Here is a 15,312-nt window from a genome sequence, read left to right as displayed (position 1 = left end):
TGAGCATTACAGGAGAGTTATTTTCAAGCGGTCAAACATAATTTCTGAAGTAGAGATTTTGAAACAAGAAAAGTTATGAAAGTTAACCAAGAGCGTCATTCATAAAATACGCAACGCTTAAAAGGGACAAGGGAGATATCTTTCAACGTTTCCTCTTGGTTCATAGTGGAGAGAGGTAGATCAAAATCTACGTAACACCATGTTTCAGAAGCTCTGAAAAAACCATATTGGTATTACATTGATAAAAAATACGTTATCATTATGAAAATGAAAATTTATTCAAACACTCAAAACATTCAACTTAAACAGATATGACTCCGCTGTAAATAGAAAACTGGTTGTATGCATTCCAACGTACTAAGTGTTTCTACATTATTTGGAGTTCAAGTTTTTTTTTAATTGTATATAACTATATAATTTCTCAACTGTGCTCTAAAATTTGTAAAATGTTAATTTCACAAAACCGACGAAGATTGCAGAAATATTGAATAGAGGGTTTCCGTTCGCCAAAGCATTATGTAATTTATAGAAAGAGATTGTTTCCAGTTAATTTTTCACAATCGTTATATTATTAAAATCATCCAAATAATTGCAATATTATACGAAAAAGCGTTTGACAGCACGTGCGATAAAATCGCATCCGATGGAGCACAGACACGGGCCTAAGGTAGATCAATTTAGCGTCACGTAATTTATGAATTATCCCTTATTAATTTTCCAACAGCAATTTGTGCAGGACTTGGTATCTTATGAATTAATACACCAATCAGTCATAGGCGGCCTAACTCTTGAGTGGCTAAGACAGACCTAGACTAACGATGGTTGATGTGTTATTCCTAATCGACATATTGGAAGTAGAATATAAATTATCTCAAACGTTGTGCCAACCTCCTCAACTAGCATCTAACACACTGACTTTATATTAATCACATTTGTTTGTTTACGCTTCAGAAACGAGTCCCGAAATGACGTACACCACGGTAGACTTTGATCGGAAAACGGATGGCACTCCATCGTACACGACCCAGCGTCGCACGCCCGACACGTACTCATCGTCCTCACACACTACCAGCGACCTGGACACGACGAGCGGTATGAGCAGTGGCACTACAGGCAGTTACGGTGGCAGCAGCAGCAGCAGTGGTAGTAGTAGCGGCACCAGTGGCAACTACGGTAGCTCCATCGACAGCTACGGCACAACGGTTTCGATGGGAACGACCGGGTCCGGTACGACGACGGGCACAACGGCCAGCGGGCGGGTGGTAACCACCTCCACCGGCACAACGGTTGGGCTCAGCACGTACGGCTCTACCACGGCACAGCAGCACATCCCGTCCGAAACGACCGTCAGCTACCGCGATCGGGACCGTGATCATATCCGCGAAACGACCTACCCGCAAACACCGACCACGACCGAGGAGGAGATAGTGGACGTGCACCTGCCAACGGACGACGAGGACGACGGGGAGGAGCACCGTACCACTGTGCACCAAACGCCGAACGGTCGGCGCCCACCGCCAGTGAAGGTGGCCGAACCGCCGAACCCCGAACCGGAGCAACCGTACCAGCCGCACCCGCAACCGTACCCGCCAACGCGCCTCCCCAAGCACAAGGGCGGCCGCATCAACTCCGAGGCCGAGGAGCGTACGGCGATGATTATCGGCATTGTCGCTGGTGCCCTGATTGCCGTCATTCTCGTCATTCTGCTCGTGCTGTGGATCAAATCGAACGGAGACCGATCGTACAAAACGGAGCACGACAAGAGCGGGCTCTACGGGCAGGGACCGAGCGCGGCCCTGCTCGGTGGCTCGCACGGCAACTCGGGCACCCACAACGCGCACCACTACAACCAACAGGCGCAGCAGGCCCATCATCAACCGCAGCATCACCATCAGCCGTCCGCTCCGCCGCACTACAACGGGCACCATTCGAATGGGGGCAGCACGCTGCCGCTGAACGGTTCGCTGCGACATCACGGACCCAGCAATGGGGCCATGGGTGCGGGCGGTGGAATGGGCATGGGCAGTGGAGGCAACATGAGCATGGGCTACGGGGGCTTAAACGGCAGCGGTAGCGATAAGGGCAGTATGCAATCGGGTGGCGGTGGTGGCGGCGGCGGCGGTGGTGGTGGAGGAGGTGGCGGAGGTGGTGGAGGACAACCCCAGCGAAACAAGAGCCGCAACTCGAAGGACATCAAGGAGTGGTACGTCTAATGGGACTCTCACAGGTGATATGGCGCTATCAATGATACGCGAGCGTTAGGGGGTGGGGGACGTCATTTACACACAACGCATGTCCGCATCGGCGCAGTTTGTGTGCGATCGGATCGGAAGGGTGATAATTGATGATAATCCAAATTCGAATGCTAAAAACCGCATCTACTTGGGTGGATGCAGGCGTGTGTAAAAAGGAATGTGCAGGCGATCGAGTCCTTCTAAAGGCCGATCCGCACCACCGGCAGTTACAGGGGGAGGGGCGGTTCGAGTGGAGCAGCAGCGGCCACCTCTAGTTAGGCTCATCGTCCCGGGCATGTGTACATAGTCGAGTAGAAAAAAAACTATTGCAAGTGATGGAATCATTCGTGCTAAACGATGGATAAGCCGAGGAAGGAATCGTGCGAGGCGAAACAAAATGGCACAAAGCCGAAGAAAGGTGGAACGGGGAAGGAAAGTACGCAAAGTAAATTGCAACAAAAATATATACATTGCAAAAGGAACAAACATGACGACCCAACTGCTTGTAAAAAAAAAGGTTTACCAAATCACCCAGCAAAAATACAAATCGAAAAGTAGTAACAATCCGTTAAAAGACGCATCCTCCTCACACCGTGCAGCTAATCAATGGCTAAACGGTGCGTTGAACACAAATGGATTATGTTTTGCATGTCGCTCAGAGCCACTAAAACAACAATTACCCGCAATAGAATAGTGAAAGATTTTAAGGCCGGTGGCAGTTTTTGGATACACCAGAGTTTCTGCAGTGGGCAAAAAATATTCGAATCAACCACTACCCGAGTTCTCTCCATGCCGTACAGAATCCCGCAATACACCGCAAAGAACCAAAATACCGAACAATTACGATACGCTAATTACGAAAGCGCTTACTAGGGAAGAAAGAAGAAGAGAAAATGAAATCAACCTGAAAGCTTTAGTACCAAACTAAGAAATCGAGCACTGGGATTGACAAAATTACTGTGGCATTGTGGTTATAATTATTACGATAGTAGCAGTTAAGCTAACAAAACGAGATACATATTTCAAATGTTACCAAGGCCAGCCAGCTCGCGATACTTTAACAATGGGACGGTCAGTTCCACGTAGCCCCACGTCTGATGGAACCGTTTGGTTTTATCTTTTTCGTGCCGATCATAATGCACCTTCTGCTGGTCGTTTGTTTGAGTGGGCAAAAGAGGCCAATATGTGACGCACCACTTTTTGTTGGCGCACCAAAGACGCCCGTCTCCTCCCACTACTAATATGAGTTGTAGCTATGGTTAGCTTTTGGATAGTTGTAATTCGCAACGGCCGAGAACAATTTGAAACAAACAGTAAAACACACCAACATGTTTCAAAAAAACAATGACCCATAATTGGCACCCGCTGTATCTGTGCGCATGCTGGACCTATGTCCAATCAATGCCACACAAAAAACACAGCAAAAAAGCTAAATTAAACTGAAAATTCAATCTTATTGAACCATGCACCAAAGCGTGTGTAGAGTATGACAAAACACAAACGGTGGATGGCGAGCGGGTTCATCTACGCTAGAGTTAAGCATGATTACAACACCGTGTTCCGGTACAAGCAAATTGTTTTTTCTGCACAAATTTACTCTAATTGTAAGAAGCATCGATGAAAACCGCTCCCCACGTTTCCTCGCCCCCTGCAAGGGTTTCCCAACAGAAAAAAAACCCCATTAAACACAGGTATAATAATGGGATAGTTATAACCGTAATGCAAAGAAAGAGCAAAAGGTTAATCGAGTATAGAAGTACATAAAAATGATGAAACAAGGAAGAAATAAAGAGAGAAAGAGAGATATATATATACACTAACACATTAAAACATATTACAACAAAAGGATGAAAAAAGAAACAAAAAACACATACAAAAAGGAAATTGTTTTGAAAAATCCTTATCGATAAAGCAAATGCAAAGAAAGGCAAAAATCTAAAATGCAACCAAAAAAAAAAAGACACATACAAAAAACGTAAAAATGCAAAATTCAATATAATACCGCCACACACTACTAATGTAGTTTGCAGCGCCAGTCAGTTTCCTTATGTTTCCTACATGTACCACACATCGAAGGCACAAATTGTGTGTATGTGAAGGTTAGAATGTTTCATTTGAACCTTATTTAATTTAGAAACAGTGTTTCATCCCTTCAATCATGTGGATGAGTTTTCGTTCGGTTGATTTTCACACACCCAGCCACACCTACCTTGGCTCATTTGTTGGATTTCAATCTGCTACAGGTTGAAATTTCGTGTAACGCAACGGATACACCAAATCCAATTTATAAAACAAAAACAAAAACGTTCTGATAAACCGTCAAATCTTGCACCGAATTTTCTATTCTAGTTCTATAAACGGAGAATGGACGATAGTGAAGCAAAATGAAGGAGCAACACAAAAAAACCTTACACTTGATATTCTATTTCCAATTGTACGCGCACTGTCTCTTGTACTTAAAAAAACTCTCCATTGATACTACACACAATCGAAGAACGGAAGGTGAAAAACGTAACAAAACAAACGAACATTATACAATATTATCTAAGACACTCGGTCAAACTCCTTTACACCTCTGAACACAATCACACACACGCACACACACAGACATGACAAACAATTTGAACTAAGTTTTTCACCTTCAAGCAAAAACGTTACAACACAGACTGGCTAATAAGACACTGATAGAGAGGGAGGCGATAAATGCAACTAACACTCACAGTTTGAAATAAATAAAAAAAGGAAGAGAAAGACAAACAAACGAAGAGAATCAACATCAATTGATAAGTAGACACAGAAAGGATAGCAAAAACAAAAGCAACTAAAAACGTATAAAAATATATCTATATATTTGATAATAGACACAAACAAAACAATACGAAGATGCAGCAGGCAGGTAACTGAACGAACAGAACGTCGTTTACGTATACTCAAAATCAGGATAAGCGTTACATCAGGATAAGCCAACAGTGAACAGCTTCGAGATGAAGCTGTTTGACAAAGCTCAAAGGCGAGCATTTTCACAAACTTGCTGAAATAATTCAAGCTTACCCCACGTTTATGATTGGTCCGTTTTCAACACATCGTTCGTTACTTTGGCTCGAACGAATGTTTGTTTCTTTCTGCTTTCACTGTATTACCAAACATTAAGGTACCGCAAAACACTCTAGAAACTCCCTCATACCACCGTAAAGTGTCCCGATGTTTTCTGCGCTTTTGAAACAGCACCATTTTACAACTTTACGGTTTTGTACGACGTTACACGCTGAAGCAGTGCAAAATCAAGGGCCCTGAATGTTGGGAAGCGGGAAACAATCGAGAAAAAGTTAAACGGATAGGTCGAACATGCAAGCATGGTCAAACATATCAGTTTTTGGAGCAAGGTATCTTTTCTATACACAATTCCCACTTGCTAGGTACGTTGGAGAGAATGGCGGAGTCTGTTTCGCGCGTGAAGCGGGGTCGGTCGATCAATCGGCCGGCCGGGGTATGGATGGATTAGGCGCTCCTTTTATTCCTCCTCTCTTATCAAAACCAACGCAACCTAGCCGAGACAGTACGTAGGTGGCGCGAATCCCCTTACGCTCATCATAATCTTTAAGAAAGGATCATGCTTCCGGTCCATCTACGCGATCCATTGGTTTTTCATGGCGTCGAGAGAGGATCAGCGGGAAGCATTCGTGTAGAGCAATCACCTCATCACCCTTAGATGATACATTTACTCATTATCATACAACGACTTGTGGACATGATACCCACACGATACACTGAATTTGTTGCCCTTTATCCTACGAATTTTGCAACAATCCTAACCAATGTCCTGTCAAAAGGCACACGCAAAACAGACAAAAATGGCGAATGGCATGAGAAGAGCAAAGACACAATACTTTAGCAACGTACTAACGCATGTTCTGAAAGGATTTGACTGAAACAGTTTCTAGAGCTAACGTAGGCACCGCTATCGTTCCTTTAAGTTATTTAGCGCAAACGAAATGACTGGCGTGGAAAGTATCCGAGAGTATTGTTAAAGATTAGAGCAGAGAATGTTTGTTTGTAATTAAGCACCTTGTTTCTCTACACTCGACACGCCGCCAATACATACTCCAACAGCTGCACAACCTTGTTCGTGCCCCTCTAGCTTCGCTCCATACAGCAGCTGACACGAGTTCCATATTCCGACATGATTTAGCACACTGGGTATTTTAAAGCTGGCACACAATATGAGGCAAGTGCACCAATTAAACTACACACACACATACACAAACACACACACACACAACCTCCATGCCCGACAAACGAGTGGGGCAGGTGGGCCAAATCGCAACCACAAAACGACACATTATTTTCTTTACGGTCCTACTATATAGGCTATGGCGAAAGTGATACTAAGCGAAAAAAGGCATTTGGAAAGGGAGCTTATGAATGAGAAAAGTAGAAAAAAGAATGACAAAATATCGATACATAGTAAAAAAGAAGCAAACAAAACACCCACACATACACACACACACACACACTAGCCAGTGAGCGGTATGACTAATGCAACTGAAATGGAATACACAGGAGCGAACGGAGCAACAACAATGCCACAAAAACCAAAAACAAAGAAAACTCACAATTACAAAATATGGTAAAAACGAAAGTATGTTATATAATTTGTTAAGTTGTAGAATTTGTAAAGACTAGTAGAGAGCAATCGGGATAAAAGGATAAGCTAACAAAATTTGTTTGCAACATTGCAACAGGACAAGAGCACACAAGGAGCAGCACAAGCACACGCGTACGTGAATCACTAAGCCACGCGCAAACGCACGTGTTGTGTGGAAGTTAGAAGAGGAGGATGTTCGTGGGGCTTTATTAAAAGCAACCCTAGCAAAATGCAGCGTCCATGCTCTCACGGTGGACAACAAGAATAACTCAAGCGAATCACCGTTTGTTCGTTCTGCTGCTCGGTCGAGTTCATAAAATATGTAGCTGTGCATATATAAGTACATATAAATATATACATATAGAGACATAAGTTAATGTTACTGCTGGTAGCTGGTTATGTTTGGGTGTTGATTTGCGCTCGAGAAGGGGTCGTCAATAGTGAGGATGGAAGGAGAGGGGGGGGGGATGGAGGCGCAAACCATATTCGAATGTTTCTATCCGTGTCCACCCCACAAATCGAGGGGATCGACAGTAGTTGACTAGAGGAGTAAGTGATTGTTTCTGTTTGCTTTTGATTTTATGTTACCTACTATTCGATCGTCCATTTTGCGTTGTTGCGAATCACTATGGACTAAACAAAATATAGCCAACAGAACACAATACTAAGCAAATACAAGAAGGTAACAAAACAAAACTGCTCCCCCTAAAAAAATATAACTTATACTGCGTAATACAAGGAATCCCAGACGCATTGCGAAAGAGCAGTTGGTTTACGCAGTCCATGGTCGATGGTGTATGGGTAATAGGAACGAATGAAATGATTAAATTCAGGCTGACACTGACACTGATTCACACAGCCACAAAAACAGACACTAACAAGTACACCCATTTTACAAACTATCTTAAACACATACAATAATACTCACATATTAATGTAGGTGATGCTGGACACGAAAACCAAACCAAGAATAAACTAAGACGCAAATGTGTACATTGAAATGTGTTAGACAGGGGAGGGGGGGGCAGGATGAACGAACAAACAAAATGAAAAATAAACACAAACACACACTTACACGAAACTAAACATTCTCAAACACACTTACACAAAAAGAGCCGAGAAATGGTTTTTGTTGCTAACAATAAAAGAAATAATTCGGAAGTATTAGCAATGTGTTATTCTTTTTTCGGGAACTATCCGAATTGTTCTGCAATTCCATCGCAATCGAGAGCCAACTATGGTAAAACTTCCACCGTATCCTGCCACCACAATTTGAGCCTACCACGCCTCCTCTGTTCTTGTGGAATCCTCTGTTCTGTTCCTTTTTCTCCCAAAAAGGACTTTACGGGCTAGTCCGGTTTCATCTGTATAACATGGCCATCCCATCGGAGCCTGGCATTCTTCATGCGCTACACGACAGTAACATCGAAGTACAGATATGTACATGAGGCACACCTGCCCTTGGCTGGGGAATTGCCTACGTTCTTCACGTCGGTGCACTGTGCACGCGTACATGTACGCCATCCGCACAGTCACAGTTACCATCCTCGTCGAGTGACACGTTAGGATTGTGATAGTGGATGTGAACATCATTAGATGCGTACGCGGCTGATCCTAATACACTAACGGCGGGTCAGTTGCAAATCAGAGGTATTTGTGTTCGGATCATTACAACAATAAAAATCGCTATCGCTTTATCCATAACTGTACATCTCGTATAGCTCGTCGTTGTATTGGCACCTTCATTGTCCTTCCAAACATACGAAGCAAAAAATCCCACTAAGCATTTTGTTTTCGACTACCGCTAAGTGGGTTTCGTCAGAATCATACTAGTGATAGGTAAAGTTGGCAAAAAATCCGGAGTCGACTCCGATCCGACTCCGATAAATTCGGAATCGACTCCAGAGGGTAGAACCGCCCTGCATTGTTCGGAGTTGTGCGGAATCGTCCAGAATTCCCCGGAGTCGTTCGAAATTAGAGTCGTACGGAGTCGTTCGGAGTCTTTCGGAGTCGTTCAGAGCCTTTGTTTCGAAGGCCGACTCCGGCCAACTCAGATTGACTCTGGACGACTCTGGACGACTTCGGACGACTCCGAACGATTCCGAACGACTCCGAAAGACTCCGAAAGACTCCGAACGACTCCGGACGACTCCGGACAAATAGTCGGAGTCGGATCGTAGCCGTGGGTGTGCTCCAGAGAACACATCACTAAATCAGACTAAATTCACACATCACTAAATGTCCATGCCTCAGAGAGCGTTTCTACATACACCGAGAATGCAGCTGAGAAAGTAACTGACAGCATGCTTTGACAGCGACTGACAGCATTTTCGGTGAGAGAATTCTCCTCGGCATGCAAAGAACGATGGAGCTGAGAAAAAATTGAATTGGCAGTTTATAGCGATCGATCAATTATAATTTGCATTTTTGCCGTATAATGATCGTAGAAATATTGTTAAAAAGTAAAAGAAACTTTTTTGACTTCATTTTAGCGATTAAAATGGATTTTTTCAACATCATTTTAAAAGTCTCATCTCGGTGCTTTTCAGAGCTTCTACACACACCAGCGTGAGAAACCGGTTGTCAATTATCTCACAGCCATCTCTCAGCTGCAATCTCGGTGTATGTAGAAACGCTCAGAGACGAATGTGGGTACTACTACAGTAGAACGTCGATTATCCGGGGACGGATTAACCGGCGGGCGGCTTAACCGTGCGCATAGATCTGACAGCTGTTCATACGTACGACGAAAGTTTGCAGCGATAGTCAATTGGGGAACCAGTTACTTGTACAGCTCTGTAGTGTCCAGTGGTATTTTCGAAATTCATTTTTGTTGATGAACAGTTGTTAAACCTGCAGTTATTGATTAAAATAATATTCTACTAACGATAAATCGATTGATTCCAGGAGAATTAATCATAAAACTAGTGAATTTCATATGTTTTATATGCGTTTGACATTTATTGGACCATTATCCGTGCAAATCGATTAACCGGCAACCGTCCGGTCCCGAGCTGCCCGGATAATCGACGCTCTACTGTACTACAAAGATACGATATAGTCCCAGCTTCTGAACTAAAGCAGCAGAGTCTCAGGTGAATTCTTGTTCTATCCTTGCACGCAAGGCAGATTTCATGTTATTGTCGGTGCTGACATTAGCAGCTCGATTCCTTGATAAGCTTCAGCTACATAGGAGAGCCTCAGACCAATGATGTCTATATTATCAGCGTATACCCGGATATGGGTTGACTCAAAGATGGCTATTACAGGGTTTCCCACGATTTATTGGTTGGTTCCCATCAATTTTTGGTGGGTTCCCATATTTTCTTGGTGCGTTCCCACGATTTTTTGGTCGTTTCCCTGATTTTTTTGGTCCAATTGTATTGATATCCAATCGTAAAATACCAATAAATTATGGGAACGAACCAAAAATCTATGGGATACGTCCAAAAAATCGTGGGAACGCACCATAAAATCATGGGAGCTGACCAATAGATCGTGGGGAATCCTGTAAATTATGGCTAAATGAATTATAATTTCACTCAGAAACTACTTAACAAACTACCAGCAGCAAGGCAGACTAACTTTAACTTTTCGAATCTGACCATGAAATTTACTCTTCTAGCTAAGAAGGTTAATTTTACTCCCAACGGATTCATGTAACTATCTTCCATTTTAAAGAGAACGCACAGATACGCCTCTAACCGAACAAGTTTGTTTTCTGTTACAAATAGGTAGATCGGAAATGACTTGATTAATATTTATTAATCAAATTATTTCGAAACATGTTGAATATAAGTTAGCGTGTGATATCAGCGTGAGACAAAAATGTTTGGTTTGTTTAAGTTTTATACATCGATTATTATTAGTTATCTAGTTCATTCCACCCTTCGCACAGACTACCTTAATATATGACTTTCTGGGTTCTGTTTCTGGGTTATCTGAAAACAATGGCACCCTTTCTCAAATCGTTGTTAAGTCATAAGGATTTGTAAAAGGATGTCCCCTAGCTTAAACTTCTAACCATGCAACTAGACATCCCGGTAAATAGCCTCACGCCGTGAAGCGTGAATATGATCGAATGTCATCGTACCGTACAGGATGACAACTGTTTACATACATTTAGGCGTGAAATGTTTCAGCGATGTTGATTTTGGCTATTTTTTCATGCTTCACGGTGTGAAAATTTCTCTATATGTCTGGTTGCACGGTAATATGTGTAAAATTATAGTTGTTTTTAATGAAACAACAATGCCATACTTACATTGTAGGCCACATTAATCTTCACTATCGAGCTCTTCGTCATCGCTGAAATATTTGCTTTTTCTGTACTTTACCTTTTTGGTGCATCCGGCCGTAGTTGGTTCTAAACTAGCCGCAAGTCCCTCTTCCGTATCGCTAGCCCAATCAAAGGAAGCCGTTGTTTCATTCGGTTGTTTTCGTTTCGCTTGTTTTCGATCCTTTTTCCGTGGGGGTGTTTTGTTTCCGAGCACATTTTTGGGACAGCTGTAGCTCATGTGTCCCTCTGTGCCGCACTCGTAACAGCGGCTTTTGTCGGGGTACTGTTTTCTTTGAGCGTGTAGGGCCGATTTACCATTGTCCTTGGCTATGCTTGCCTTCAGTGTGCGGCCAAACATTTCCGTGCTGTTACACGCGTTACAACAGTCCAGCGCTTCCTGTGCGTTGGAGAAAAGCACAAAAGCTACCCCTTTGCTCTTTCTCGACACTTTATCGCGCAGTATGGTAACTCTACAAAAGCAAAGTTCGTTAGTGAGTGGTACCTTACGATACCTGTTGACCGATTGCCGCTTCTTACTTGATGATTTTTCCATGTTTGGAAAATAATTTCTGCACATCAATGTTGGTTAAATCGAACGGCAGGTTGGAAATGTATGCAGTACATCGAATATCCGGCACGAGTAGCTTTGGTTTGTTCATGACAACAAAAAGGTGCAATTTTTGCAGCACCGAATTAAAGGAAAACAAACGTTGTTTACACACTTTTGCCGGCAGTGACAGTACAGTGCGCTACGGAATAGGCGCAACACCACATCCAACCGTTGAGCATAGTGTTGTTCTAAAATTCACAAACCATACCGCCCATCCAATTAGAACAAGTTGTAATAATTGGGTGAAACAGATTTTCCCTTCATTTTTAATTGTACTAACTGATTTGGATTCATGCTAAAACCGCTTTAGTTTCTTTTCAACAATTCAAATGCGTACTATTTACCCAAGCAAAAAAACGTTTATTTTCTCAATGCCCTCAATGCGCAGTGGAATACATTTAAACCTTAAAGAGTTACCAAATATGCATTTTCCTCACAAAAGTTGAACCCCTAATAAATATACAAAAATGAGTATGAAAAGAATTTTGAACCAATTTGTTTTGCGATGCATTTGCTTTAACGCTTTTCACCCTCCTACACCATCTGCTAAACCATCACCTATCGCTGCCAGATTTTTCTGCTTGAGAAAAACGACGGATGTGAGCATTCACCTTACCAACGCCTAGACTCGTTGTCAGAACACTTTGGCCGCACTGGTCACTACCTCAAAAAAAGGAATAGTTTTGAATGAATTTATCTACCTACGCACAAATAGAGTATACTGGGATGCAATCAAAATCCCGGAGGATTGAAAGAGTAAAAAAATACCTCACTCATGGAATGAAATTAACAAGAATGTTGTACATTAGCTGCCTACAGATAAACTACCCTCGCCTCTTCTGACGCACACACTGTTGGACACCATCATCCGTTTGATGGTAAAGTATATTGCTTTAATTTTCCCGTGTCACTTGGACTATGTTGACGGTTACGGTAACGATCGTGTTGTAAAGCTCTATCCAGGGGGATTCGGCGGACGTACTCTCGGGCTCCTAAGAACCAACGCCCGCATGCGTTCTAGTTCGTTGCGCATTGCTTGGAGGCATGTGCCTACGACAACGCTCAGCACGCCATTGAATGCGCGTGTTGTGCATGTTTTGTGGTTGTGATGATGCTTGATCAGCTAGTTTAGATGTTTGTTTGTGCGTGAGTGAGTGGAGGTAGTCTTATAGTTCTCCCTGCTCACCGCCCTTCTTTATCACCTTCAATTTCTCCTGCTTCGGTTTGGGAGTATCGTTGGGAACTTTTTCGTGAATCGGGGCAGGCTCCGATGGGGTTTCCTTGGAGCTGGCCGGTGGCGGTGTTTTCTTGTCGGCTTTCTTCGCTTTCACTGGCTCTTCGGTGGTTGCTTTTGGAGCTTCCGTAGCTTTCGGGGTGGTTGTAGTAGCTTTTGGCGTTGGCGTCGTTTTAGGTTTCTCTGTTGTAGTAGTAGTCGTTGCCGGTTTGGGGGTGGTTGTCGTTGGTTTGGGAGTGGTTGTCGTTGGTTTGGGAGTAGTGGTGGTAGTCGTCGCCGGTTTAGGGGTGGTAGTAGTTGCAGGTTTCCGGGTGGTAGTCGTTGTTGGTTTTGGAGTGGTAGTAGTCGTGGTCGTTGTGGTCGGTTTCGGTGTAGTCGTGGTCGTTGTGGTCGGTTTCGGTGTAGTCGTTGTAGTTGTCGTTGGTTTCGGGGCAGCCGTTGTTTCCGTTGCCGGCTTGTACTTTACATCACGTATTTCCACCTTTGGCATCTTTGGCAGTGGTACACGTGCCAAGAACTTGTTGTACGGCGAACCCAGATAAAGATAGTCTCCCAGTTCGGCCACGTGCGATACACTTCCAACGCTACCGTCGAAGCCGTGCAGCGATCCGAGGATACGACCGTTCCAGCTAATTTTCACCAACGTTTGACGGTTTGGTGCAAAGAAGATGAGCGACTCAAAGTGACCGATCGCGTGAATGATGCGCTGCGTGTGTACATTGGGCATCACCTGATGGATCATTCGCATCGGCAGCTCAGCGAGCGCCAGCATACGGATCAGGAACTTTCGAATCAGCGGTACGTTCGAGAGCATTTGTGGGATCGATGGATTCTCGTTGTCAGCGGCTTGGATCAGTGGTGCCCAAATGCCTTCCGCGTCCGCCACCAGGTTATCGACTAGACCTGGCAAACCGTCGATGAAAATGTCATCCGTGCCCGCCTTCGGTCCGGTCAGGTAGTAACGGCGTATCTGAGATGCCATCGTTTCCGCCACCAGCACGAAGTCCTCGTTAGGGCTCAATGCCACGCCATTTGCAAAGTACAGTCGATCTAGAAGCACTTTGTTCTTTCCAGTAGCACGATCATACTGGAACAAACGTCCCGACGGATTGGCAAATATGGTAAACACGCCATCCTGCAGCGTGAAATCGGACGACGAGTCGGTCCAGAAGATATCACCATTGCGAGCGACAGCCACACTGTTGAAGAACTTTCCTTTCCTGTTTGCACCCTTGCCTTCCAGCACGGTGTCGGGGGAAACGAGCAGCTCCTTGTTGCCCGTCGTCAAGTCAACCAACCAAATGCCGTAGTAGGCATCGCCAACGATCAAGTTCGATCCCTTGGTGTCGAAAGCAAGTCCCAGCGGACGGCCGCATGTTTCCTCCTCGAACGAGAGCTCTGGAAAGGAGCAATCACATGAAGCGTTTGTATTGATCGCTCAAGCCTGAAACACCCAGAATTTGATCGTCATATGTCATCGACCTTACCGCATGGTTTGCCGAACTTGGCGATATGTGTAATGTGTTCACCATTGATGCGAATCACTTCTCCACCGTGGATCGTGGTAAACAGATCTTTTCCATGTACGAGCAACGCTTCCGGGCCATAGATCTTTCCTTCGAACAGTCGCTCCGCGTTGTCCAGATGATTGGTAGGTTCTAGCGCTCCTTTCAGCTCACGAGGCTTGGAGAACCTGAGCAGCAATGGAACGAAAGCCGGCAAAAGGATACAATTATGTAATAGGAGCGAGCCGGCACTTCCCGCATTGAGCCATCCTTAGCCAAATAAGCATACCTGAATCCTTCGAACGGGAAGGTCGTTTTCGGGGGCAAACCCGGTAGCAGCACAATCAAGAAGAAGAAGATCAAGCAGTTGATGACACGCACACGAACCCTGTATAGAAAGCCCATTTTGCCGAGCCGAAACGGTGACCACTTTCACTGCTGATGAAGAACTTGGATACCACCCCAAAATAAAACTGTCGAATAAAGTGATACAAAACGACACAATACCGGTGTTTTCAATGAGGACTGCAGCATTTACCACTTAGAATCTGTTTTACAAACCGATCTTAGGGATGACTAGAGAGAATAAAACACAACCGATAGAAAATTAGACCCTGCGATAGATTTTCGTCGGTTCCACCGCATCAGCAGTTTTTTTTTTGTTATTTTGACGTTAAACCGTTTGACAGAAGTTGATGACACGGCATCCGGCATGACGGTGTGCAGACCTGCATTATATATGCTTTGCATTAAAATACGAATAGAAACTGTACCTTTTATTTGGATTCTAATAAAAATGAGATTC

General features: G+C 44.0%; 3 protein-coding genes across 13 annotated transcripts in view; 1 reads left to right on the top strand and 2 right to left on the bottom strand.

Moving 5' to 3' along the window:
- Positions 1 to 5,939, top strand: part of LOC120897923 (neurexin-1) — a 95,638-nt gene extending 89,699 nt beyond the window's left edge. For all 10 annotated transcript variants that reach the window (XM_040303130.1, XM_040303131.1, XM_040303135.1 and 7 more), the window contains one exon: positions 952 to 5,939. In XM_040303130.1, coding sequence (XP_040159064.1) covers positions 952 to 2,213 — 1,262 coding nt within the window. In that variant the 3' untranslated portion in view covers positions 2,214 to 5,939. The remainder of the gene's footprint in view (positions 1 to 951) is intronic.
- A 4,780-nt stretch (positions 5,940 to 10,719) lies between these two features.
- LOC120893743 (zinc finger CCHC-type and RNA-binding motif-containing protein 1-like) lies at positions 10,720 to 11,880 on the bottom strand. Its single transcript, XM_040295815.1, has 2 exons — positions 11,696 to 11,880; positions 10,720 to 11,628 (listed from the first exon to the last, which is right to left on the bottom strand). The coding sequence occupies exons 1-2, from the start codon at positions 11,815 to 11,817 to the stop codon at positions 11,157 to 11,159; spliced, it is 594 nt and encodes a 197-aa protein (XP_040151749.1). The 5' UTR covers positions 11,818 to 11,880; the 3' UTR covers positions 10,720 to 11,156.
- A 227-nt stretch (positions 11,881 to 12,107) lies between these two features.
- Positions 12,108 to 15,199, bottom strand: LOC120893872 (adipocyte plasma membrane-associated protein-like). Of its 2 annotated transcripts, none has more exons than XM_040296036.1 (4): positions 15,069 to 15,199; positions 14,797 to 14,980; positions 14,490 to 14,695; positions 12,108 to 14,400 (listed from the first exon to the last, which is right to left on the bottom strand). In XM_040296036.1, the coding sequence occupies exons 2-4, from the start codon at positions 14,910 to 14,912 to the stop codon at positions 12,935 to 12,937; spliced, it is 1,788 nt and encodes a 595-aa protein (XP_040151970.1). In that variant the 5' UTR covers positions 14,913 to 14,980; positions 15,069 to 15,199; the 3' UTR covers positions 12,108 to 12,934. The 2 variants fall into 2 exon arrangements, with proteins under 2 accessions (XP_040151970.1, XP_040151971.1); XM_040296037.1 differs by having other exon boundaries at positions 15,046 to 15,162.
- Positions 15,200 to 15,312: the final 113 nt, after the last annotated feature.

This window comes from Anopheles arabiensis, chromosome 2 (assembly GCF_016920715.1).
Source record: "Anopheles arabiensis isolate DONGOLA chromosome 2, AaraD3, whole genome shotgun sequence".
Taxonomy (NCBI): Eukaryota; Metazoa; Arthropoda; class Insecta; order Diptera; family Culicidae; genus Anopheles; species Anopheles arabiensis.
Note: the sequence above shows the minus strand (reverse complement) of the source record. Positions and strands in the feature narration are given on the sequence as shown.

What these genes read in the sequence shown, in the direction of transcription:
- LOC120893743 (XM_040295815.1), bottom strand. Translation starts at nt 11,817, where the DNA reads ATGAACAAACCAAAGCTACTCGTGCCGGATATTCGATGTACTGCATAC. An exon ending in AAACATGGAAAAATCATCAA is followed by an intron (nt 11,629 to 11,695) that starts GTAAGAAGCGGC and finishes TTGCTTTTGTAG; the next exon opens with AGTTACCATACTGCGCGATA.
- LOC120893872 (XM_040296036.1), bottom strand. Translation starts at nt 14,912, where the DNA reads ATGGGCTTTCTATACAGGGTTCGTGTGCGTGTCATCAACTGCTTGATC. An exon ending in TTCCCGTTCGAAGGATTCAG is followed by an intron (nt 14,696 to 14,796) that starts GTATGCTTATTT and finishes ATTGCTGCTCAG; the next exon opens with GTTCTCCAAGCCTCGTGAGC. An exon ending in CAAGTTCGGCAAACCATGCG is followed by an intron (nt 14,401 to 14,489) that starts GTAAGGTCGATG and finishes GCTCCTTTCCAG; the next exon opens with AGCTCTCGTTCGAGGAGGAA.